This window comes from Oreochromis niloticus, linkage group LG16 (genome assembly GCF_001858045.2).
Source record: "Oreochromis niloticus isolate F11D_XX linkage group LG16, O_niloticus_UMD_NMBU, whole genome shotgun sequence".
In the NCBI taxonomy this organism is placed as follows: domain Eukaryota; kingdom Metazoa; phylum Chordata; class Actinopteri; order Cichliformes; family Cichlidae; genus Oreochromis; species Oreochromis niloticus.
The window spans coordinates 24,966,457-24,993,916 of record NC_031987.2 but is presented as its reverse complement, the minus strand read 5'-3'; the positions used below and the strand labels follow the sequence as shown (position 1 = coordinate 24,993,916).

Here is a 27,460-nt window from a genome sequence, read left to right as displayed (position 1 = left end):
TTTCAGTTTGGACCTTGTGAAGTTTTCAGTTAAACACAGACATTTCGTTCTAACAGAGTTAACAAATAATAAAGTGATGTAACACAGACAGAGGGCAGCACTAGTAAACTGACTGATCATGAAGTCAAATATAGACTGTAACACACGTCTGATTACAAACTACAGTGGGAGTGGATCATCTTTATGACAGCTGGGCAACTATGTCTCATCAACCTGTTCTTCATCATCATGAAATTTTTAGTACATGTAGTACTCCAGCCTGTAGGCGTTTAATACTTTGGTTAGTTCACCAATGAGTTCTTCAATTTCTTGGTCTGTCTTAATGTCATAATCATTCTTTTCCTTTTTCTTCAACCAATTATTAAGTTCAGTTTTTGCATCCTGAGTGATGAATGTGCTGTAATGTTTCACTAACAGCTTGTCTCCAATGTTATGGTATTGCATAGTATCTTCAGCAGACATTGTATATGTTTGTAGTTTTTTTTTTTTTTACATACATCCTCTGTGTTGGAATCAGAACTGTCATTCCCCAGTTGTCTTTTTATTGATCCCTGTTCTTCTCCTACAGAAAACAGAAGTGAAAATTGTGATCAGATGAAATTTTACTCAATAAGGAGAGAAAACAGAGGGCAGCACTAGTAAACTGACTGCTGATATAGACTGTAACATATGACGTGCCGTAAGGGACATTATTACTGAAATGCTCTCACATTCGCTACTGAAACGCTCTTACACACGATACTGAAACACTCTCACACACTCCACTGAAACCCGAGGCATTTCAGCTGAACAGGAAGTTTTTTCCTGACAAGGAAACTAAAGGAAAAAGTGATACATTTCAGACAACTACAAGGATGTCTACTGAGCAACCTGCTAGTGCAGCTGTCCTGAACCTTTTTTGCACCACGGAAACGCTTTATGTCCGACAATATTTTCAGGGACCGGCGCACAAAAGTTGTCGTGCATAATTATAACAAAATAAAACCAGTACCCGTACCAAATAATAAGATTTATTCATAACACATGGGAAATGGCCCAGGGAAACAGAGTTAACAATAAAAACTACAAAAAATAACGATAAAAAAAACAATAAAAACCCTGAAAACCATAAATTTCACACCCGGGCCTTAATTATTGTGGACCGGTACCAAATGACTCAGGGATTGGCACCGGTCCGCGGCCCAGGGGTTGGGGACCGCTGTGCTAGTATATACAGAATATACAGTTTTAAAATTACACAGTTTTATAAATTAAAGTGACTGAAAGGTGAATAAATAACTGTAAGTGACTAAAAGTGAATAAAGTATCAGTAGTATAAAAAGAGTGTAGTTTCTGGTGTGGGAAATGGTCTTATCGGCTGGAGTTAAAAAGAGTCGCCTTGGGGACAAAGGTGGCTCTCCTCCTCTCAGTCCTGCTGGAAATGCAGCGGAGGCATTGTCCAGAGGGGAGCCATTGATATGCGGGGTGAAGAATGTGAGAGGGGTTGTTGATGAATTTGACTGCCTGTCTAAGGGCCTGTTGGCTGAAAACCTGTGCCAGAGTTCTGACAGGCAGGCCAATGATTTTAGAGCACACTGATGCAGTGTGCTGCAGTCTGCTCCTGTTCTACATGCTGAGGGAGTGGAACCAGCAGGTGATGGAGAAGGTCATGATGCTTTCCAGGAAGGCGTAGTAAAAAGTCATCATGATGGGTGTGCTGACTCCTAAGGAGGTATAGCCGTTGGTGGCACCTCCTGAGAATCTCCTCTGTGTTGGCTGAGAATTTCAGGAGGTTGTCAAAGATGGTTCCCAGGTATTTGTACTCCTCAACTACCTCCACTGGCTTCCCATGGATGGTGGTGGTGACTGAAGCAGCCAGATCCCTCTGCCTGCTGGAGAAGGTCACCACCATCTCTTTGATTTTGCTCACGTTCAGTTCAAGTTTGGAGCTGTCACACCACTCTACAAAGCGGGCCCATGGTGTTGTGAGTGGCCTGACAGCAGTGACAGGAGAAATGTGTCGTCAGCATATTTCACCAGGTGACAGTTGGGCTGTGTGGCTCTGCAGTCATCAGTGTAGAGGATGAAGAGCCCTCGGGGGAGCCAGTTGAGGTGGAACGGAGACTGGAAAGAGAGTTGTTGACCCGAACTTTCTGAGTCCTGTTGGTCAAAAAGTCCAATATCCACAGGGTTAGCTGATCATCCAGGTGAAATCAGGAGGAAAGTTTTGTGGCCAGGATATGAGGCTGCAGAGTGTTGAACGCTGATCAGAAATCAGCAAACGGAAGTCTGGCGGAGGAGTCAGGGAGCTCCAGATGTTTGTGGATGGAGTCCAAGATGAAGATTTTTGCATCATCGACACCTCTGCGTGCACGGTAAGCAAACTGGAGTGGGTCCATCAGGGGGTTGCTCTTACGATGTGCTGTTTTATTATCTTCTCCATGGCCTTCATCACCAGGGAGGTGAGGGCCACAGGACGAAGATCATTCAAAGACTTTGGGTTGTTTCTTTTGGGGATGGGGATGACTGTGGAGTGTTTCCACAGCTGGAGGATGGTGTGACTGTCAATTGAGTGTTGAAATAGAGTCCGAAAAACACTTCCTAGTTGCCCTGCACAGTGCCTCAGAACTCGACTGCTGATGTTGTCAGGGCCGGGTGAGCTCCTCTGGCTGGTCTTCCTGAGGGCTCTCACCACATTCTCAGTGCTGAACATGAGTGCAGAGCTGCCAGGTTTGAGTGAGGATCTGGACTCCTCAAGCTGGGTGATGTTGTCCGTCTCAAACCTGGTGTAGAAAGCGTTGAGGTTGTCAGGGAGGGAGAAGGGGTTGCTGCCCTCCAAGTGGATGGTTCTGGGGGTAGTGACCACAGTGTTCACAGAGGCCATGGTTTTGAGGCCCTGCCAGGCTGAGTGGAGATCCCCTGTGGTGAATTTCTTTTTTACAACTGTGTTTTTATACTCCAGTTTAGCAGTTTTTATGGCCCTCTTCACCCCCCTGTTGACCTCCTTTTTGTCCAGTGCAGAGCCGGTGAAGAAAATCCTCCCTTTTTTTTTATTAAGGACTTCCTTGAGTTCCTTGGTGATCCAAGGTTTGTTGTTGGATTAGATGGAGACTGTTTTTGGGGGGATAATGTTGTCAACACAGAAGGAGATGTATGATGTCACCGTGTTGACTTGTTCGTCAATGTCATCAGAGGGAGAAAGAAGGCTGTCCCAGTCAGTGACTTCGAAACATCCTTGTAGGGTGAGGATACTTTCCGCTGTCAACTGCTTGATGTTTTTGGTGACCTTTTTAATCCTCTTGATGACTGGGGTGTAAGCAGGGGCCAGCAGGATGGTGTGATGGTCTGCAGAGCCAAGAGGGGGGAGGGGTGGGGCTTTAAATGCATCTGGTACAGAGCCATAGCATTTGTCCAGAGTCTTCCACTGACGTGTGCTGCATGAAACATACTGTTGGTATCCTTTAAGCGATTTGTCAGGGGAACAGTGGTTGAAATCACCCAGAATGAACATGGGAGAGTCCGGTGATAATTGCTCCAGTTTGTACAGAGTGTTGGTGATGTACTCCAGCGGTCCCCAACCCCCGGGCCGCGAGAGTTGAGGCTCAGGTGTGAAATGTATGGTTTTCAGGGTTTTTATCGGTTTTCAGTGTTATTTTGTTATTGTTTTTATCATTAACTCGGTTTTCCTGGGTCTTTTCACGTGTGTTATGAATAAATCTTCTTTTTTTCGGTACCTGTACTAGTTTTATTTTGTTGTATTTATCCGCGACACCTTAAAGGCCGGTCCGTGAAAATGTTGTCCGGTCCGTGAAAATGTTGTCGGGCATAAACCGGTCCGTAGCGCAAAAAAGGTTGGGGACCGCTGATGTACTCTGTGGCTTTAGCTGCATCAGGGTGGATGTAAACCAGGATGATGGAAAGCTGTGGGAATTCTCTGGGGAGGTAGTAAGGGCGCAGGGAAACAGCCAGAAGCTCGATGTCTGTAGTGCACAGCTTCTCCCTCACAGTGACTGTAGAGCACCAGCTGTTGTTTACATACAGACACGCGCCGCCATGTTGCTTCCCGGTGTGGTCTCTGTCCAGACGAAGAGGTGGTGAAAAGCCATCAATGTGCAGTGTGCTGTCGCCGTCGCTGTTGTTTAACCACGATTCTGTAAATGCCAGAACGGAGGCAGTTCTGTACTCATGCAGGTGGTTGACAGCTGACAAATGTGACAGCTGTGGGGCAGAAGCCTGTTGCAAGACTTCAAGTCAAGTGAGCCCTCACATGCAAAGTCACAGTTAAGCTAGCCGCATCGCCTGCCGCACCTACATTCTTGTTGCACTTTACTTACGCATATTAAGGTACAGGTGCCGACTGGCTTAGAAGCACAATTGTCTTCTGGGTACTGGCATTCTTCACAATTTATCTTCTCAATCCACTTGGAGTTTTGAAATATTAGCTATATATATGCCAGTATCCAGAGTTTCTAAGCCCCTAACCCTAGCTGGGGCGAAAGAAGCAAACTCCCCGCACAATGTTTTCACAATGTTTTGTAGGTTGCCATTTAAAAAGGTACACAATGCCATTTAGAAAGCTAGAATGCTTCTGTTTGCTTTCTAGGTAACCTATACATATGACTACGTGCATGACATTGATAAGGGGAACAAGCAGCCTTGGGAAGAACAGATTCTACCAACAACAATCTGGGAGAGCTGCACTCCCATCATGTAACCACACAAAAATGTATAATCATGCTTGCACAGCACAAACACACTTTGTAACCAGTTACAGTAATTTCTTCTAGGTAATACAGCAACAAGCTTTATGAATATTCATGTGTGTAACCAATAAAAACAACCTGCAGGGGAAAACGCAAGTTGAAGTGGGTTGGGCTCACTTGACCACAGTCTTGTAACAGGCTGCTGCCCCACAGCTGTCGCATTTGACAGAGTTCTGATGGTCCCTGCTGAAGCGAATATATTGTTAATTAATGCAGCTGCTTCACTTAGGCTACTAGCAGGTTGCTGAGTAGACATCTGTGTAGTGGTTTGAAATGGACAACTTTTCCCTTCAGTTTCCTTCTCAGGAAACAACTTCCTGTTCAGCTGAAATACCTTGGTTTTCAGTGGAGTGTGTGAGAGCATTTCAGTAATGATGTCCCTTACGGCACCTCATAGTAACACACGTCTGATTACAAACTTCAGTGTGAGTGGATCATCTTTCTGATGGCTGGGCAACCTCGTCTCATCAACCTGTTCTTCATCATCATGATCAGTGTGTTTAATTCAACTATAGTCATCACTATGTCCTGAAAGGTCTTCTATATGTGTGCTAATCATGACATCAGAGAGTACCAGTGAGTTTCCCTAATAAATATTCTGTAAAACTGTGCAGCTCAGGACTCAGTACATGCTGTACTGCCTGTAGGTCTTTGATTAGTTCATCAAGGGTTTTTTTGATTTATTCATCTGTCTCAATTTTATATTCTTCCTTTTACTTGTACTTCAACCAACCATCAAATTTGTTTTTTTTTTCATCCTGAGTGATGAATGTGCTGTAATGTTTCACTAACAGCTTGTCTCCAATGTTATGGTATTTCATAGTATCTTCAACAGACATTGACTTACTGTTGTCATTACCTGTTCCTTCTCCCCCTTGTTGGCGTTCCTGTTCTGTTTTGGCAGGAGTGTTACATGTTTCTGTCCAAGAAAAAAAAAATCCCACAGAAATCAGAAGACAGAATTGTCATCAGATGAAGTTTTGCTCATTACGGAGAAAAAACATTGTTTCCTTGCTTACACACAGTAACTGTAACAGGACTGGTGATGCAGACATCTTGATCAGATCAGCTGCTTTTTAGGGGTTCTCTGGGTTTTTAGGGACAGCACAGAGCTCATCTGCTAACAGTGTGGTTATGGACATGGAGGTGGTCCTCTTTTTATGTTGTGGTGGTCGTGCATGTGTGGAGGTGTACCTGATTATTTATCTGCTTTTCTGAGCATGGTGTCCCTCAGGTTCGATACTTTTTTGATACAAAAAATGTTCATGCCTTTTTATTTTGTCATTTTTTAAAATGATAAATATATATTTTAACTCAAAAGTACAGTTTTTAAATTTAATGTTGCTGAAACAACAAAGTAATAAAAAAAATAAATCTATCTGATCGAGAAATCCCTCATCTTTGGAAAAGAGAGTTTATTACAGAGAAATGGCTCTTTCCAAAATAAAAGCTATACTATACGCTTCTTCTGGGCTATATTCTCAGCAGCATATTAAACATATCAGGTCCCCATAAGGAGAATCATGTGCTAACGCAGACCTTCCCAAAGTGTGGGGCGGGCGCGGCATAAAAAAGGAAAAAACAAAACAAAAAAAACAATGCTTGGACACTGCTAGTACGGGGCGCCTCCACAAACGCAAAGCAGGAGATGAAGCATAGCTGAATATGTTAACCAACTTCATTCTAAGCCAAAGACTAGAAAATATGGTGATTCTTGATTTTTAGTTCACAAACACTTGTTGTAATGACTAACTACTCCTGACATTTTGGAGATGTTAGCTCTTTATACAGTAAAGTTACAGCGGGATACAAATAACATCAGGCTGATCCTGCCACAATTTGTTCCCCCTGTTCAAATCACGGACAAACAACATCCAACAGTTATTTATGTTTTTGAACCCATTTTGCAGAGGGATTGAAAAATGTATTGATAGCAATGTTGAATATTACTACACAGGGAAAAAACAACTACATGTAAAATAATTACACCATGACGCCTCTGCCTTTCTGAATGGAGGGACAGTAGCTGCGTGTGTATATGTAAGTGTGTAAAACCTGAAGACTATTTTGTCTCCATCTGCTATTTTGCAATTCATCTCATGTAAACAACGTGGCGCACAGCGTGACGTGAAAAAAGGAACATCCCTTTGACGTTGCGTGACGAACTCTGTATTCCTCGACAACACGTAAACGCAAAAGAGTTTTGAAAAATCTCAGTTTTCGGTGATTCCAAATGCCGTTTGTGTGGACGAAACAGCTGCGTTTTCAAAAATACCCGTGTAGGTGTGGACATAGTGTAAAAGAGTTAGTAGTTTATTTCCTTACTGCCTGTAATTTATTGCAGATTACTTGTATTTGCTTAATTGTTTACTAAATGTTTGAGGTGTGAAATAAACCGCAATGGAGTAAAATATGGGTGTGTGTGGTTGGAGGATGTGTTCGTGAGTGCGTGTGCCGAGTGTGCGCGCGCAAGGGGGGCGTGAACATTTTTCTTGTAAAACAAAGGGGGCCCAGCAAAAAAAGTTTGGGAACCACTGCCTTAGTGCTAATGTATAAGAGATGTTGGTGTACTATAACTGAAGTAATGTTGTTAAGTCCTTAAAGTCATATTCTTTTATTGTCATGAAATTATTTGAAACAATTTTTATTTTTGTATCATACCTGATTTATCTGGAATATGGCTGAAGTAAACTAAAGCCTAAAATACTTAGTCATTTCTTTAATAGTAATTTAACATTATATAATTCACATATAAAACTATGAATTGTAATTTTAAATGGTTTAAAAGCATGTAGAATAGCACATGTAGGCAAGTATATTTCTCCTTTTTATTTATCAAGAAGCAAAGACAAAAAGGGAAAAAAAAAGAAACAGGGCAGGGTTCGGTGGTTGAATCATCCGTCCCCACCAATGCCAAAACCAAATCTACGCCCTTGAGTCGAACGCAGATCCACTGAGCTCTCAACACAGACGTGGCGTGAATTATGATCTTACTGTATTTACGTTTACCCTTAGCCAGCAGTTTTAAATTTCCTTCAATGTCGCCTGCTCTGGCCCCTGGAAGACAATTGACGATGGTTGCCTGTGTCTCTAGCTTCACATGTCTGAGAACAGAATCACCAATTACCAGAGTTTGACCCCCGGCGGGTGTGTCGCCGAGTGGGGAAAAACGGTTAGACACATGAACAGGTTGGTGGTGTACCTGGGGCTTCTGTTTAAGACTATGCTTCCTCCTCACCGTCACCCAGCCGCCCTCTTTCCCCAGCTGCTTGGGGTCTGCCGGGGAACAGCTAGCGGGGCCTGCGCTATCTTCGGCTGCACCAGCTACAGGGGCCTGGCTAGCTACGGGTGAATGAAGGGTGCGAAGCCGAGTCTCCAATTCAGTAATCCTGGCCTCCAGAGCTGCAAATATGCTACATTTGTTACAGGTATCATTACTGCTAAAGGAGGCCGAGGAGTAACTAAACCTCTGACACAATGAGCAGGAAAGTGCAGGAGGGACAGGTGAAGTAGCCATGGTGCTAACGAGTTGGCTACGAGCTAGGCTAAGCTAGCGAAACAGTACAGAGACAGTGAGTGAATACTTTGGCTATAAATTAGGTAGTGAGCACACAGAAAGGGTGATTCAGATGAAGCACGTTAAGATTATACTATGAAAAAGGGATGTATCAAAAGATTTAAATTAAATTGCTAAGCAGAAAAGCTACTCAGAAACACCACTGTGTTTGAGCAGGAACAGGAAGTGATACTCTACCGCAGAGCGAGCGAACACCAAGTGACAGTGCCACCGAATATTCATGTGTGTAACCAATAAAAACAACCTGCAGGGGAAAACGCAAGTTGAAGTGGGTTGGGCTCACTTGACCACAGTCTTGTAACAGGCTGCTGCCCCACAGCTGTCGCATTTGACAGAGTTCTGATGGTCCCTGCTGAAGCGAATATATTGTTAATTAATGCAGCTGCTTCACTTAGGCTACTAGCAGGTTGCTGAGTAGACATCTGTGTAGTGGTTTGAAATGGACAACTTTTCCCTTCAGTTTCCTTCTCAGGAAACAACTTCCTGTTCAGCTGAAATACCTTGGTTTTCAGTGGAGTGTGTGAGAGCATTTCAGTAATGATGTCCCTTACGGCACCTCATAGTAACACACGTCTGATTACAAACTTCAGTGTGAGTGGATCATCTTTCTGATGGCTGGGCAACCTCGTCTCATCAACCTGTTCTTCATCATCATGATCAGTGTGTTTAATTCAACTATAGTCATCACTATGTCCTGAAAGGTCTTCTATATGTGTGCTAATCATGACATCAGAGAGTACCAGTGAGTTTCCCTAATAAATATTCTGTAAAACTGTGCAGCTCAGGACTCAGTACATGCTGTACTGCCTGTAGGTCTTTGATTAGTTCATCAAGGGTTTTTTGATTTATTCATCTGTCTCAATTTTATATTCTTCCTTTTACTTGTACTTCAACCAACCATCAAATTTGTTTTTTTTTTCATCCTGAGTGATGAATGTGCTGTAATGTTTCACTAACAGCTTGTCTCCAATGTTATGGTATTTCATAGTATCTTCAACAGACATTGACTTACTGTTGTCATTACCTGTTCCTTCTCCCCCTTGTTGGCGTTCCTGTTCTGTTTTGGCAGGAGTGTTACATGTTTCTGTCCAAGAAAAAAAAAATCCCACAGAAATCAGAAGACAGAATTGTCATCAGATGAAGTTTTGCTCATTACGGAGAAAAAACATTGTTTCCTTGCTTACACACAGTAACTGTAACAGGACTGGTGATGCAGACATCTTGATCAGATCAGCTGCTTTTTAGGGGTTCTCTGGGTTTTTAGGGACAGCACAGAGCTCATCTGCTAACAGTGTGGTTATGGACATGGAGGTGGTCCTCTTTTTATGTTGTGGTGGTCGTGCATGTGTGGAGGTGTACCTGATTATTTATCTGCTTTTCTGAGCATGGTGTCCCTCAGGTTCGATACTTTTTTGATACAAAAAAATGTTCATGCCTTTTTATTTTGTCATTTTTTAAAATGATAAATATATATTTTAACTCAAAAGTACAGTTTTTAAATTTAATGTTGCTGAAACAACAAAGTAATAAAAAAATAAATCTATCTGATCGAGAAATCCCTCATCTTTGGAAAAGAGAGTTTATTACAGAGAAATGGCTCTTTCCAAAATAAAAGCTATACTATACGCTTCTTCTGGGCTATATTCTCAGCAGCATATTAAACATATCAGGTCCCCATAAGGAGAATCATGTGCTAACGCAGACCTTCCCAAAGTGTGGGGCCCGCCCCCTAGGGGGGGCGCGGCATAAAAAAGGAAAAAACAAAACAAAAAAAACAATGCTTGGACACTGCTAGTACGGGGCGCCTCCACAAACGCAAAGCAGGAGATGAAGCATAGCTGAATATGTTAACCAACTTCATTCTAAGCCAAAGACTAGAAAATATGGTGATTCTTGATTTTTAGTTCACAAACACTTGTTGTAATGACTAACTACTCCTGACATTTTGGAGATGTTAGCTCTTTATACAGTAAAGTTACAGCGGGATACAAATAACATCAGGCTGATCCTGCCACAATTTGTTCCCCCTGTTCAAATCACGGACAAACAACATCCAACAGTTATTTATGTTTTTGAACCCATTTTGCAGAGGGATTGAAAAATGTATTGATAGCAATGTTGAATATTACTACACAGGGAAAAAACAACTACATGTAAAATAATTACACCATGACGCCTCTGCCTTTCTGAATGGAGGGACAGTAGCTGCGTGTGTATATGTAAGTGTGTAAAACCTGAAGACTATTTTGTCTCCATCTGCTATTTTGCAATTCATCTCATGTAAACAACGTGGCGCACAGCGTGACGTGAAAAAGGAACATCCCTTTGACGTTGCGTGACGAACTCTGTATTCCTCGACAACACGTAAACGCAAAAGAGTTTTGAAAAATCTCAGTTTTCGGTGATTCCAAATGCCGTTTGTGTGGACGAAACAGCTGCGTTTTCAAAAATACCCGTGTAGGTGTGGACATAGTGTAAAAGAGTTAGTAGTTTATTTCCTTACTGCCTGTAATTTATTGCAGATTACTTGTATTTGCTTAATTGTTTACTAAATGTTTGAGGTGTGAAATAAACCGCAATGGAGTAAAATATGGGTGTGTGTGGTTGGAGGATGTGTTCGTGAGTGCGTGTGCCGAGTGTGCGCGCGCAAGGGGGGGCGTGAACATTTTTCTTGTAAAACAAAGGGGGGCCCAGCAAAAAAAGTTTGGGAACCACTGCCTTAGTGCTAATGTATAAGAGATGTTGGTGTACTATAACTGAAGTAATGTTGTTAAGTCCTTAAAGTCATATTCTTTTATTGTCATGAAATTATTTGAAACAATTTTTATTTTTGTATCATACCTGATTTATCTGGAATATGGCTGAAGTAAACTAAAGCCTAAAATACTTAGTCATTTCTTTAATAGTAATTTAACATTATATAATTCACATATAAAACTATGAATTGTAATTTTAAATGGTTTAAAAGCATGTAGAATAGCACATGTAGGCAAGTATATTTCTCCTTTTTATTTATCAAGAAGCAAAGACAAAAAGGGAAAAAAAAAGAAACAGGGCAGGGTTCGGTGGTTGAATCATCCGTCCCCACCAATGCCAAAACCAAATCTACGCCCTTGAGTCGAACGCAGATCCACTGAGCTCTCAACACAGACGTGGCGTGAATTATGATCTTACTGTATTTACGTTTACCCTTAGCCAGCAGTTTTAAATTTCCTTCAATGTCGCCTGCTCTGGCCCCTGGAAGACAATTGACTATGGTTGCCGGTGTCTCTAGCTTCACATGTCTGAGAACAGAATCACCAATTACCAGAGTTTGACCCCCGGCGGGTGTGTCGCCGAGTGGGGAAAAACGGTTAGACACATGAACAGGTTGGTGGTGTACCTGGGGCTTCTGTTTAAGACTATGCTTCCTCCTCACCGTCACCCAGCCGCCCTCTTTCCCCAGCTGCTTGGGGTCTGCCGGGGAACAGCTAGCGGGGCCTGCGCTATCTTCGGCTGCACCAGCTACAGGGGCCTGGCTAGCTACGGGTGAATGAAGGGTGCGAAGCCGAGTCTCCAATTCAGTAATCCTGGCCTCCAGAGCTGCAAATATGCTACATTTGTTACAGGTATCATTACTGCTAAAGGAGGCCGAGGAGTAACTAAACATCTGACACAATGAGCAGGAAAGTGCAGGAGGGACAGGTGAAGTAGCCATGGTGCTAACGAGTTGGCTACGAGCTAGGCTAAGCTAGCGAAACAGTACAGAGACAGTGAGTGAATACTTTGGCTATAAATTAGGTAGTGAGCACACAGAAAGGGTGATTCAGATGAAGCACGTTAAGATTATACTATGAAAAAGGGATGTATCAAAAGATTTAAATTAAATTGCTAAGCAGAAAAGCTACTCAGAAACACCACTGTGTTTGAGCAGGAACAGGAAGTGATACTCTACCGCAGAGCGAGCGAACACCAAGTGACAGTGCCACCGAATATTCATGTGTGTAACCAATAAAAACAACCTGCAGGGGAAAACGCAAGTTGAAGTGGGTTGGGCTCACTTGACCACAGTCTTGTAACAGGCTGCTGCCCCACAGCTGTCGCATTTGACAGAGTTCTGATGGTCCCTGCTGAAGCGAATATATTGTTAATTAATGCAGCTGCTTCACTTAGGCTACTAGCAGGTTGCTGAGTAGACATCTGTGTAGTGGTTTGAAATGGACAACTTTTCCCTTCAGTTTCCTTCTCAGGAAACAACTTCCTGTTCAGCTGAAATACCTTGGTTTTCAGTGGAGTGTGTGAGAGCATTTCAGTAATGATGTCCCTTACGGCACCTCATAGTAACACACGTCTGATTACAAACTTCAGTGTGAGTGGATCATCTTTCTGATGGCTGGGCAACCTCGTCTCATCAACCTGTTCTTCATCATCATGATCAGTGTGTTTAATTCAACTATAGTCATCACTATGTCCTGAAAGGTCTTCTATATGTGTGCTAATCATGACATCAGAGAGTACCAGTGAGTTTCCCTAATAAATATTCTGTAAAACTGTGCAGCTCAGGACTCAGTACATGCTGTACTGCCTGTAGGTCTTTGATTAGTTCATCAAGGGTTTTTTTGATTTATTCATCTGTCTCAATTTTATATTCTTCCTTTTACTTGTACTTCAACCAACCATCAAATTTGTTTTTTTTTTCATCCTGAGTGATGAATGTGCTGTAATGTTTCACTAACAGCTTGTCTCCAATGTTATGGTATTTCATAGTATCTTCAACAGACATTGACTTACTGTTGTCATTACCTGTTCCTTCTCCCCTTGTTGGCGTTCCTGTTCTGTTTTGGCAGGAGTGTTACATGTTTCTGTCCAAGAAAAAAAAAATCCCACAGAAATCAGAAGACAGAATTGTCATCAGATGAAGTTTTGCTCATTACGGAGAAAAAACATTGTTTCCTTGCTTACACACAGTAACTGTAACAGGACTGGTGATGCAGACATCTTGATCAGATCAGCTGCTTTTTAGGGGTTCTCTGGGTTTTTAGGGACAGCACAGAGCTCATCTGCTAACAGTGTGGTTATGGACATGGAGGTGGTCCTCTTTTTATGTTGTGGTGGTCGTGCATGTGTGGAGGTGTACCTGATTATTTATCTGCTTTTCTGAGCATGGTGTCCCTCAGGTTCGATACTTTTTTGATACAAAAAAATGTTCATGCCTTTTTATTTTGTCATTTTTTAAAATGATAAATATATATTTTAACTCAAAAGTACAGTTTTTAAATTTAATGTTGCTGAAACAACAAAGTAATAAAAAAAATAAATCTATCTGATCGAGAAATCCCTCATCTTTGGAAAAGAGAGTTTATTACAGAGAAATGGCTCTTTCCAAAATAAAAGCTATACTATACGCTTCTTCTGGGCTATATTCTCAGCAGCATATTAAACATATCAGGTCCCCATAAGGAGAATCATGTGCTAACGCAGACCTTCCCAAAGTGTGGGGCCCGCCCCCTAGGGGGGGCGCGGCATAAAAAAGGAAAAAACAAAACAAAAAAAACAATGCTTGGACACTGCTAGTACGGGGCGCCTCCACAAACGCAAAGCAGGAGATGAAGCATAGCTGAATATGTTAACCAACTTCATTCTAAGCCAAAGACTAGAAAATATGGTGATTCTTGATTTTTAGTTCACAAACACTTGTTGTAATGACTAACTACTCCTGACATTTTGGAGATGTTAGCTCTTTATACAGTAAAGTTACAGCGGGATACAAATAACATCAGGCTGATCCTGCCACAATTTGTTCCCCCTGTTCAAATCACGGACAAACAACATCCAACAGTTATTTATGTTTTTGAACCCATTTTGCAGAGGGATTGAAAAATGTATTGATAGCAATGTTGAATATTACTACACAGGGAAAAAACAACTACATGTAAAATAATTACACCATGACGCCTCTGCCTTTCTGAATGGAGGGACAGTAGCTGCGTGTGTATATGTAAGTGTGTAAAACCTGAAGACTATTTTGTCTCCATCTGCTATTTTGCAATTCATCTCATGTAAACAACGTGGCGCACAGCGTGACGTGAAAAAAGGAACATCCCTTTGACGTTGCGTGACGAACTCTGTATTCCTCGACAACACGTAAACGCAAAAGAGTTTTGAAAAATCTCAGTTTTCGGTGATTCCAAATGCCGTTTGTGTGGACGAAACAGCTGCGTTTTCAAAAATACCCGTGTAGGTGTGGACATAGTGTAAAAGAGTTAGTAGTTTATTTCCTTACTGCCTGTAATTTATTGCAGATTACTTGTATTTGCTTAATTGTTTACTAAATGTTTGAGGTGTGAAATAAACCGCAATGGAGTAAAATATGGGTGTGTGTGGTTGGAGGATGTGTTCGTGCGTGCGTGTGCCGAGTGTGCGCGCGCAAGGGGGGGCGTGAACATTTTTCTTGTAAAACAAAGGGGGCCCAGCAAAAAAAGTTTGGGAACCACTGCCTTAGTGCTAATGTATAAGTAAGTGTGTAAAAAGATGTTGGTGTACTATAACTGAAGTAATGTTGTTAAGTCCTTAAAGTCATATTCTTTTATTGTCATGAAATTATTTGAAACAATTTTTATTTTTGTATCATACCTGATTTATCTGGAATATGGCTGAAGTAAACTAAAGCCTAAAATACTTAGTCATTTCTTTAATAGTAATTTAACATTATATAATTCACATATAAAACTATGAATTGTAATTTTAAATGGTTTAAAAGCATGTAGAATAGCACATGTAGGCAAGTATATTTCTCCTTTTTATTTATCAAGAAGCAAAGACAAAAAGGGAAAAAAAAAGAAACAGGGCAGGGTTCGGTGGTTGAATCATCCGTCCCCACCAATGCCAAAACCAAATCTACGCCCTTGAGTCGAACGCAGATCCACTGAGCTCTCAACACAGACGTGGCGTGAATTATGATCTTACTGTATTTACGTTTACCCTTAGCCAGCAGTTTTAAATTTCCTTCAATGTCGCCTGCTCTGGCCCCTGGAAGACAATTGACGATGGTTGCCTGTGTCTCTAGCTTCACATGTCTGAGAACAGAATCACCAATTACCAGAGTTTGACCCCCGGCGGGTGTGTCGCCGAGTGGGGAAAAACGGTTAGACACATGAACAGGTTGGTGGTGTACCTGGGGCTTCTGTTTAAGACTATGCTTCCTCCTCACCGTCACCCAGCCGCCCTCTTTCCCCAGCTGCTTGGGGTCTGCCGGGGAACAGCTAGCGGGGCCTGCGCTATCTTCGGCTGCACCAGCTACAGGGGCCTGGCTAGCTACGGGTGAATGAAGGGTGCGAAGCCGAGTCTCCAATTCAGTAATCCTGGCCTCCAGAGCTGCAAATATGCTACATTTGTTACAGGTATCATTACTGCTAAAGGAGGCCGAGGAGTAACTAAACATCTGACACAATGAGCAGGAAAGTGCAGGAGGGACAGGTGAAGTAGCCATGGTGCTAACGAGTTGGCTACGAGCTAGGCTAAGCTAGCGAAACAGTACAGAGACAGTGAGTGAATACTTTGGCTATAAATTAGGTAGTGAGCACACAGAAAGGGTGATTCAGATGAAGCACGTTAAGATTATACTATGAAAAAGGGATGTATCAAAAGATTTAAATTAAATTGCTAAGCAGAAAAGCTACTCAGAAACACCACTGTGTTTGAGCAGGAACAGGAAGTGATACTCTACCGCAGAGCGAGCGAACACCAAGTGACAGTGCCACCGAATATTCATGTGTGTAACCAATAAAAACAACCTGCAGGGGAAAACGCAAGTTGAAGTGGGTTGGGTTCACTTGACCACAGTCTTGTAACAGGCTGCTGCCCCACAGCTGTCGCATTTGACAGAGTTCTGATGGTCCCTGCTGAAGCGAATATATTGTTAATTAATGCAGCTGCTTCACTTAGGCTACTAGCAGGTTGCTGAGTAGACATCTGTGTAGTGGTTTGAAATGGACAACTTTTCCCTTCAGTTTCCTTCTCAGGAAACAACTTCCTGTTCAGCTGAAATACCTTGGTTTTCAGTGGAGTGTGTGAGAGCATTTCAGTAATGATGTCCCTTACGGCACCTCATAGTAACACACGTCTGATTACAAACTTCAGTGTGAGTGGATCATCTTTCTGATGGCTGGGCAACCTCGTCTCATCAACCTGTTCTTCATCATCATGATCAGTGTGTTTAATTCAACTATAGTCATCACTATGTCCTGAAAGGTCTTCTATATGTGTGCTAATCATGACATCAGAGAGTACCAGTGAGTTTCCCTAATAAATATTCTGTAAAACTGTGCAGCTCAGGACTCAGTACATGCTGTACTGCCTGTAGGTCTTTGATTAGTTCATCAAGGGTTTTTTTGATTTATTCATCTGTCTCAATTTTATATTCTTCCTTTTACTTGTACTTCAACCAACCATCAAATTTGTTTTTTTTTTCATCCTGAGTGATGAATGTGCTGTAATGTTTCACTAACAGCTTGTCTCCAATGTTATGGTATTTCATAGTATCTTCAACAGACATTGACTTACTGTTGTCATTACCTGTTCCTTCTCCCCCTTGTTGGCGTTCCTGTTCTGTTTTGGCAGGAGTGTTACATGTTTCTGTCCAAGAAAAAAAAATCCCACAGAAATCAGAAGACAGAATTGTCATCAGATGAAGTTTTGCTCATTACGGAGAAAAAACATTGTTTCCTTGCTTACACACAGTAACTGTAACAGGACTGGTGATGCAGACATCTTGATCAGATCAGCTGCTTTTTAGGGGTTCTCTGGGTTTTTAGGGACAGCACAGAGCTCATCTGCTAACAGTGTGGTTATGGACATGGAGGTGGTCCTCTTTTTATGTTGTGGTGGTCGTGCATGTGTGGAGGTGTACCTGATTATTTATCTGCTTTTCTGAGCATGGTGTCCCTCAGGTTCGATACTTTTTTGATACAAAAAAATGTTCATGCCTTTTTATTTTGTCATTTTTTAAAATGATAAATATATATTTTAACTCAAAAGTACAGTTTTTAAATTTAATGTTGCTGAAACAACAAAGTAATAAAAAAATAAATCTATCTGATCGAGAAATCCCTCATCTTTGGAAAGAGAGTTTATTACAGAGAAATGGCTCTTTCCAAAATAAAAGCTATACTATACGCTTCTTCTGGGCTATATTCTCAGCAGCATATTAAACATATCAGGTCCCCATAAGGAGAATCATGTGCTAACGCAGACCTTCCCAAAGTGTGGGGCCCGCCCCTAGGGGGGCGCGGCATAAAAAAGGAAAAAACAAAACAAAAAAACAATGCTTGGACACTGCTAGTACGGGGCGCCTCCACAAACGCAAAGCAGGAGATGAAGCATAGCTGAATATGTTAACCAACTTCATTCTAAGCCAAAGACTAGAAAATATGGTGATTCTTGATTTTTAGTTCACAAACACTTGTTGTAATGACTAACTACTCCTGACATTTTGGAGATGTTAGCTCTTTATACAGTAAAGTTACAGCGGGATACAAATAACATCAGGCTGATCCTGCCACAATTTGTTCCCCCTGTTCAAATCACGGACAAACAACATCCAACAGTTATTTATGTTTTTGAACCCATTTTGCAGAGGGATTGAAAAATGTATTGATAGCAATGTTGAATATTACTACACAGGGAAAAAACAACTACATGTAAAATAATTACACCATGACGCCTCTGCCTTTCTGAATGGAGGGACAGTAGCTGCGTATGTATATGTAAGTGTGTAAAACCTGAAGACTATTTTGTCTCCATCTGCTATTTTGCAATTCATCTCATGTAAACAACGTGGCGCACAGCGTGACGTGAAAAAAGGAACATCCCTTTGACGTTGCGTGACGAACTCTGTATTCCTCGACAACACGTAAACGCAAAAGAGTTTTGAAAAATCTCAGTTTTCGGTGATTCCAAATGCCGTTTGTGTGGACGAAACAGCTGCGTTTTCAAAAATACCCGTGTAGGTGTGGACATAGTGTAAAAGAGTTAGTAGTTTATTTCCTTACTGCCTGTAATTTATTGCAGATTACTTGTATTTGCTTAATTGTTTACTAAATGTTTGAGGTGTGAAATAAACCGCAATGGAGTAAAATATGGGTGTGTGTGGTTGGAGGATGTGTTCGTGCGTGCGTGTGCCGAGTGTGCGCGCGCAAGGGGGGGCGTGAACATTTTTCTTGTAAAACAAAGGGGGCCCAGCAAAAAAGTTTGGGAACCACTGCCTTAGTGCTAATGTATAAGAGATGTTGGTGTACTATAACTGAAGTAATGTTGTTAAGTCCTTAAAGTCATATTCTTTTATTGTCATGAAATTATTTGAAACAATTTTTATTTTTGTATCATACCTGATTTATCTGGAATATGGCTGAAGTAAACTAAAGCCTAAAATACTTAGTCATTTCTTTAATAGTAATTTAACATTATATAATTCACATATAAAACTATGAATTGTAATTTTAAATGGTTTAAAAGCATGTAGAATAGCACATGTAGGCAAGTATATTTCTCCTTTTTATTTATCAAGAAGCAAAGACAAAAAGGGAAAAAAAAAGAAACAGGGCAGGGTTCGGTGGTTGAATCATCCGTCCCCACCAATGCCAAAACCAAATCTACGCCCTTGAGTCGAACGCAGATCCACTGAGCTCTCAACACAGACGTGGCGTGAATTATGATCTTACTGTATTTACGTTTACCCTTAGCCAGCAGTTTTAAATTTCCTTCAATGTCGCCTGCTCTGGCCCCTGGAAGACAATTGACGATGGTTGCCTGTGTCTCTAGCTTCACATGTCTGAGAACAGAATCACCAATTACCAGAGTTTGACCCCCGGCGGGTGTGTCGCCGAGTGGGGAAAAACGGTTAGACACATGAACAGGTTGGTGGTGTACCTGGGGCTTCTGTTTAAGACTATGCTTCCTCCTCACCGTCACCCAGCCGCCCTCTTTCCCCAGCTGCTTGGGGTCTGCCGGGGAACAGCTAGCGGGGCCTGCGCTATCTTCGGCTGCACCAGCTACAGGGGCCTGGCTAGCTACGGGTGAATGAAGGGTGCGAAGCCGAGTCTCCAATTCAGTAATCCTGGCCTCCAGAGCTGCAAATATGCTACATTTGTTACAGGTATCATTACTGCTAAAGGAGGCCGAGGAGTAACTAAACATCTGACACAATGAGCAGGAAAGTGCAGGAGGGACAGGTGAAGTAGCCATGGTGCTAACGAGTTGGCTACGAGCTAGGCTAAGCTAGCGAAACAGTACAGAGACAGTGAGTGAATACTTTGGCTATAAATTAGGTAGTGAGCACACAGAAAGGGTGATTCAGATGAAGCACGTTAAGATTATACTATGAAAAAGGGATGTATCAAAAGATTTAAATTAAATTGCTAAGCAGAAAAGCTACTCAGAAACACCACTGTGTTTGAGCAGGAACAGGAAGTGATACTCTACCACAGAGCGAGCGAACACCAAGTGACAGTGCCACCGAATATTCATGTGTGTAACCAATAAAAACAACCTGCAGGGGAAAACGCAAGTTGAAGTGGGTTGGGCTCACTTGACCACAGTCTTGTAACAGGCTGCTGCCCCACAGCTGTTGCATTTGACAGAGTTCTGATGGTCCCTGCTGAAGCGAATATATTGTTAATTAATGCAGCTGCTTCACTTAGGCTACTAGCAGGTTGCTGAGTAGACATCTGTGTAGTGGTTTGAAATTGACAACTTTTCCCTTCAGTTTCCTTCTCAGGAAACAACTTCCTGTTCAGCTGAAATACCTTGGTTTTCAGTGGAGTGTGTGAGAGCATTTCAGTAATGATGTCCCTTACGGCACCTCATAGTAACACACGTCTGATTACAAACTTCAGTGTGAGTGGATCATCTTTCTGATGGCTGGGCAACCTCGTCTCATCAACCTGTTCTTCATCATCATGATCAGTGTGTTTAATTCAACTATAGTCATCACTATGTCCTGAAAGGTCTTCTATATGTGTGCTAATCATGACATCAGAGAGTACCAGTGAGTTTCCCTAATAAATATTCTGTAAAACTGTGCAGCTCAGGACTCAGTACATGCTGTACTGCCTGTAGGTCTTTGATTAGTTCATCAAGGGTTTTTTTGATTTATTCATCTGTCTCAATTTTATATTCTTCCTTTTACTTGTACTTCAACCAACCATCAAATTTGTTTTTTTTTCATCCTGAGTGATGAATGTGCTGTAATGTTTCACTAACAGCTTGTCTCCAATGTTATGGTATTTCATAGTATCTTCAACAGACATTGACTTACTGTTGTCATTACCTGTTCCTTCTCCCCCTTGTTGGCGTTCCTGTTCTGTTTTGGCAGGAGTGTTACATGTTTCTGTCCAAGAAAAAAAAAATCCCACAGAAATCAGAAGACAGAATTGTCATCAGATGAAGTTTTGCTCATTACGGAGAAAAAACATTGTTTCCTTGCTTACACACAGTAACTGTAACAGGACTGGTGATGCAGACATCTTGATCAGATCAGCTGCTTTTTAGGGGTTCTCTGGGTTTTTAGGGACAGCACAGAGCTCATCTGCTAACAGTGTGGTTATGGACATGGAGGTGGTCCTCTTTTTATGTTGTGGTGGTCGTGCATGTGTGGAGGTGTACCTGATTATTTATCTGCTTTTCTGAGCATGGTGTCCCTCAGGTTCGATACTTTTTTGATACAAAAAAATGTTCATGCCTTTTTATTTTGTCATTTTTTAAAATGATAAATATATATTTTAACTCAAAAGTACAGTTTTTAAATTTAATGTTGCTGAAACAACAAAGTAATAAAAAAAATAAATCTATCTGATCGAGAAATCCCTCATCTTTGGAAAAGAGAGTTTATTACAGAGAAATGGCTCTTTCCAAAATAAAAGCTATACTATACGCTTCTTCTGGGCTATATTCTCAGCAGCATATTAAACATATCAGGTCCCCATAAGGAGAATCATGTGCTAACGCAGACCTTCCCAAAGTGTGGGGCCCGCCCCCTAGGGGGGGCGCGGCATAAAAAAGGAAAAAACAAAACAAAAAAAACAATGCTTGGACACTGCTAGTACGGGGCGCCTCCACAAACGCAAAGCAGGAGATGAAGCGTGTGTATATGTAAGTGTGTAAAACCTGAAGACTATTTTGTCTCCATCTGCTATTTTGCAATTCATCTCATGTAAACAACGTGGCGCACAGCGTGACGTGAAAAAAGGAACATCCCTTTGACGTTGCGTGACGAACTCTGTATTCCTCGACAACACGTAAACGCAAAAGAGTTTTGAAAAATCTCAGTTTTCGGTGATTCCAAATGCCGTTTGTGTGGACGAAACAGCTGCGTTTTCAAAAATACCCGTGTAGGTGTGGACATAGTGTAAAAGAGTTAGTAGTTTATTTCCTTACTGCCTGTAATTTATTGCAGATTACTTGTATTTGCTTAATTGTTTACTAAATGTTTGAGGTGTGAAATAAACCGCAATGGAGTAAAATATGGGTGTGTGTGGTTGGAGGATATGTTCGTGCGTGCGTGTGCCGAGTGTGCGCCCGCAAGGGGGGGCGTGAACATTTTTCTTGTAAAACAAAGGGGGGCCCAGCAAAAAAAGTTTGGGAACCACTGCCTTAGTGCTAATGTATAAGAGATGTTGGTGTACTATAACTGAAGTAATGTTGTTAAGTCCTTAAAGTCATATTCTTTTATTGTCATGAAATTATTTGAAACAATTTTTATTTTTGTATGATACCTGATTTATATGGAATATGGCTGAAGTAAACTAAAGCCTAAAATACTTAGTCAGTCATTTCTTTAATAGTAATTTAACATTATATAATTCACATATAAAACTATGAATTGTAATTTTAAATGGTTTAAAAGCATGTAGAATAGCACATGTAGGCAAGTATATTTCTCCTTTTTATTTATCAAGAAGCAAAGACAAAAAGGGAAAAAAAAAGAAACAGGGCAGGGTTCGGTGGTTGAATCATCCGTCCCCACCAATGCCAAAACCAAATCTACGCCCTTGAGTCGAACGCAGATCCACTGAGCTCTCAACACAGACGTGGCGTGAATTATGATCTTACTGTATTTACGTTTACCCTTAGCCAGCAGTTTTAAATTTCCTTCAATGTCGCCTGCTCTGGCCCCTGGAAGACAATTGACGATGGTTGCCTGTGTCTCTAGCTTCACATGTCTGAGAACAGAATCACCAATTACCAGAGTTTGACCCCCGGCGGGTGTGTCGCCGAGTGGGGGAAAACGGTTAGACACATGAACAGGTTGGTGGTGTACCTGGGGCTTCTGTTTAAGACTATGCTTCCTCCTCACCGTCACCCAGCCGCCCTCTTTCCCCAGCTGCTTGGGGTCTGCCGGGGAACAGCTAGCGGGGCCTGCGCTATCTTCGGCTGCACCAGCTACAGGGGCCTGGCTAGCTACGGGTGAATGAAGGGTGCGAAGCCGAGTCTCCAATTCAGTAATCCTGGCCTCCAGAGCTGCAAATATGCTACATTTGTTACAGCCGCCCTCTTTCCCCAGCTGCTTGGGGTCTGCCGGGGAACAGCTAGCGGGGCCTGCGCTATCTTCGGCTGCACCAGCTACAGGGGCCTGGCTAGCTACGGGTGAATGAAGGGTGCGAAGCCGAGTCTCCAATTCAGTAATCTCCAACCAAAATTCGCCGAGCCAGCAACAAAAGAAGCAGCAAACTGCGCTTCACATTTGATCAATGTCGTCATGAATTCCCTCTGACTTTTGCTTTTTTGCTTCCACCACGATAAAAATTACACTTCATACACAGCTCTCTGTGTGTACTTCAAGAACAGTTTCCCGTCTCAAATCTCTGTTTTCTGCATCATTCATTCGCTTATTACCCACCAGTCTACCATTGTTTACAGCGCTGTAGGCCGCTGTCTTTTTCTTTTCTTTCTTTTTTTCACTTAAATGACCTCGGACAAGAAAGCCTAATTTCTGCTGTTCAATACTGAAGAAATTTTAACTTTTTAAAAATTATGCAAAATTGCAGAATATTGTTAAGGTTATCTGCTATAAAACGCCAGACCAGAAAAATCTCCTTCATGTTTTTCTGTTTTATTCTCAGTTACTTTGACACAAAGGCATCTGCTGTGATGTTCACAATTCTGATGAAGTCTCACATGTATCAGTACTGATAAATGATCAGAATTATAATATTTCTGACTGTTTGAGGAAAATTGAATCGAATCAGGACTTTGAGAACCTGAATCGAATGGATTATAGAAATCAGTGATGATACCCAGCCCTAGTGAGCAGCCTAGGCCCGACAGAAGTGGATGTAGCTGTGGGTAATAAGAAAAGATGAAAAGAACTATTGATAAGTTAAGGCCTGATCTGAAATTCATAACCAGAGCTCTGACACAGTGCCATCAATCTTTGAATGCTGAAAAATCAGCAGTGTGTACAGAAAACACATTATATGCTGCAATAAATGCACTGCCCAAGTGTCCCCTCTCCCCACTGCCTTTCAGCAGCATGCAACAGCAAACAGGTCGTCAGAGGAGCCAAGATGAAGATTAAGTTTAACATTTTCTACAATATTGACAAAGCACTTTAAGCACAAGATTGTTAGTTAATAATTTAGAAATGAATATTGTCTGTATGGACTGCAACTCCCCCAAAAAAGGAAAAATTTGAGTGCGCCTAACTTTTGTGCCGGTGCGCCTAACTTAGGGCGTTGTTGGAATGCTACTACGCAAGTAACCCTGGCGGAAGGGGTTACATGAATAAGATGAGGGACCTATGGATTCTTCGATACCCAACATCCACAATGACAGCGAAACAACTAGTAGCTCAGTGTTCCAACATTCGAAAGAAGGGACTGCTCTCACAGCTAGAGATTGACGAGGTACAACATAAATGCTACGGTAAGGAGGAGTCAGGACGCCAGGTCAGGGGGGAGATATCATCACCCCCACCCGAGATTGGGTACATAGCCCCAAGTGCGATAGGAGAAGGATCGTTGAGTGCGAGAGGAACTGACCTGAAAGATAGGATCATGGCCAAGCTTGAAACCTGGATCCCCCGTAGCCGGTTACCAAGATTTCGTGAAGTACCCTCAGAAGGTCTGCTAGATGATGTTAATGCAGCACTACGGATGATACCTACAACCACGATTACCGACACTAACAAGCTGATCTACACTACGGCAGCAGTGATCAGTGAGATGCTTGGCTACAAGTTGAACAGCCACAAGGGGCAGTACCCTCCATGGAGAAGGAGGCTAGAGGGCAAGATCAAAGTAGCACGGAGGGAGGTTAGCCAACTAACGGAGTTGCAGAAAGGTGCGACAAAGAAGGTGCATAAGAAATACAGCAAGCTCTCCATACTGGGAAAATCATCAGAGACCCCAGTCACCCATCACATGGACTCTTCACCCTCCTGCCCTCTGGGAGGCGCTACAGGAGCCTCCGGTCTAAGACCACCAGGTACCGGAACAGCTTCTTCCCCACAGCTGTCAGACTCCTGAACTCTGCCTCCTGACATCTGACCCACGTTAAACTCATGGACTGAACATACACACACCCACAACCACTAGCACTTTATCACTATCACAATTATCCTAACTGCACTACTGTATAGTTCTGTGTGAATATCATTCTGTACATATGATAATTTTTCAATCCTACAACTGTTTATAACTTGCATAGTTCACATTTCTGTATAACTGTATATCTCAGATTTCTGTATAGTTTTTATTTCATATTTATATCCTGTTCATAGCCTGTACATAGCTTGTACTCACTACAGCCTGTACAAACTTATAGTTATAGAATATTCATAACATACTTCACACCGTGTACATTATAACATACCATAATAGACCCATTTCTGTAATATACTTACACATCTATATTATTGCTAATATATATTGTAATATATCTATATCGCGGCTAAAGCACTTCTGGATGGATGCAAACTGCATTTCGTTGCCCTGTACCTGTGACATGTGCAATGACAATAAAGTTGAATTCTATTCTATTCTATTCTATTCTATACCTGAGGCCTTGGAAACTGCCAAGCAAAGACTCACAGCCTTGGCCAGCCGCTTGAGGAGGTACACCAGAGAGATAGAAGGCAGGAGAATAAACCAGCTGTTCTCCACAGAACCAGCAAAGGTGTACTCTCAGTGGCAAGGGAACAATAACAGAACAGCACCACCAAGGCTGGAGACGGAGCAATACTGGAAGAGCATATGGGAGAAAGACACAACCCATAACGGCAATGCTCAGTGGCTAGTGGATCTGAGGGCAGACCATAGCGACCTCCCTGAACAGGGTCCGGTAACCATCACAGTGGCAGACATCCAAGAAACGGTCTCCAGTATGAAGAGTTGGACAGCACCAGGCCCCGACATGGTTCACGCCTACTGGCTGAAGAAGCTGACTGCACTCCACGAGCGTCTGGCAGCACAAATGAACCAGCAGCTAGTTAACGAGAGACACCCGGAATGGCTAACCGAAGGTCGGACGGTCCTGATCCCCAAGGACCCCAAGAAGGGACCGGTCCCATCCAACTACCGACCAATAACCTGCCTCAGTACTACATGGAAGCTCCTGTCAGGCATCATATCGGCTAAGATGAACAGGCACATGGGTCAATACATGAGCGGGACACAGAAAGGGATTGGCAAGAATACCAGAGGCGCAAAACACCAGCTACTGGTAGACAGAACAGTCAGCCGAGACTGCAAGACCAGACTGACCAACCTGTGCACAGCCTGGATTGATTACAAGAAGGCCTATGACTCAATGCCCCACAGCTGGATACTGGAATGCCTAGAATTGTACAAGATCAACAGGACCCTAAGAGCCTTCATCAGGAACTCAATGGGGATGTGGCGTACAACACTAGAGGCCAACTTCAAGACCATAGCACAAGTCACCATCAAGTGCGGGATCTACCAAGGAGATGCTCTGTCCCCACTGCTGTTCTGCATAGGGCTGAACCCCCTCAGTGAGATCATTAACAAGACTGGCTACGGATACCGACTACGGAATGGAGCAGTTGTCAGCCACCTCCTGTACATGGATGACATCAAGCTGTATGCCAAGAGTGAACGAGACATCGATTCACTGATACACACTACCAGGATATACAGCAATGACATTGGAATGTCATTCGGACTGGAGAAGTGTAGTCGGATGGTAACAAAGAGAGGGAAGGTAGTCAGAACTGAGGGGATTGAACTACCAGAAGGCAACATTGCAGACATAGAGGACAGTTACAAGTACCTGGGGATCCCGCAAGCGAATGGGAACCATGAAGAGGCCGCTAGGAAAGCTGCAACCACCAAGTACCTGCAGAGGATCAGGCAAGTCCTGAGGAGTCAGCTGAATGGTAAGAACAAGATCCGGGCCATCAACACCTACGCCCTGCCCGTGATCAGGTACCCTGCTGGGGTAATAGGCTGGCCAAATGAGGAGATAGAAGCCACTGACATAAAGACAAGAAAGCTCCTTACCATGCATGGAGGGTTTCACCCCAAGTCCAGCACCCTGAGGCTGTACGCTAAGCGGAAGGAAGGGGGCCGGGGACTGGTGAGTGTCAGCACCACAGTCCAGGATGAGACAACGAACATCCAAGAATACATTGGGAACATGGCCCCAACTGACCGAGTGCTCAGTGAATACCTCAGGCAGCAGAAACCCAAGAAAGAGGAGGAAGGCGAGGAACCATCATGGAAGGACAGGCCCCTGCACGGTATGTACCACCGGCAGATAGAGGAGGTGGCTGATATCCAGAAATCCTACCAGTGGCTGGACAAAGCTGGACTGAAAGACAGCACCGAGGCACTGATCATGGCAGCACAAGAACAAGCTCTGAGTACAAGATCCATAGAGGCTGGGGTCTATCACACCAGGCAAGACCCCAGGTGCAGGCTGTGTAAAGATGCCCCAGAGACAATCCAGCACATAACAGCAGGGTGCAAGATGCTAGCAGGCAAGGCATACATGGAACGCCATAACCAAGTGGCCGGCATAGTGTACAGGAACATCTGTGCCGAGTATAACCTGGAAGTCCCGAGGTCAAAATGGGAGATGCCCCCAAGGGTGATGGAGAATGACCGAGCTAAGATCCTGTGGGACTTCCAGATGCAGACGGACAAAA

General features: G+C 42.7%; 1 protein-coding gene across 6 annotated transcripts in view; it reads right to left on the bottom strand.

Annotated features, from left to right (window-relative positions):
* Positions 1-477: 477 nt before the first annotated feature.
* Positions 478-27,460, bottom strand: part of LOC100706980 (uncharacterized) — a 78,684-nt gene continuing 51,701 nt past the window's right edge. Inside the window, exons 10-15 of one of the 6 annotated variants that reach the window (XM_025903673.1) lie at positions 20,612-20,683; positions 16,861-16,932; positions 13,090-13,160; positions 9,332-9,403; positions 5,590-5,661; positions 478-562 (exon numbers count right to left, since the gene is read on the bottom strand). In XM_025903673.1, the coding sequence (XP_025759458.1) occupies positions 542-562; positions 5,590-5,661; positions 9,332-9,403; positions 13,090-13,160; positions 16,861-16,932; positions 20,612-20,683 (380 nt within the window). In that variant the 3' untranslated portion in view covers positions 478-541. The remainder of the gene's footprint in view (positions 563-5,589; positions 5,662-9,331; positions 9,404-13,089; positions 13,161-16,860; positions 16,933-20,611; positions 20,684-27,460) is intronic. The other 5 variants (XM_025903675.1, XM_019346133.2, XM_019346147.2 and 2 more) reach the window with 5 other exon arrangements.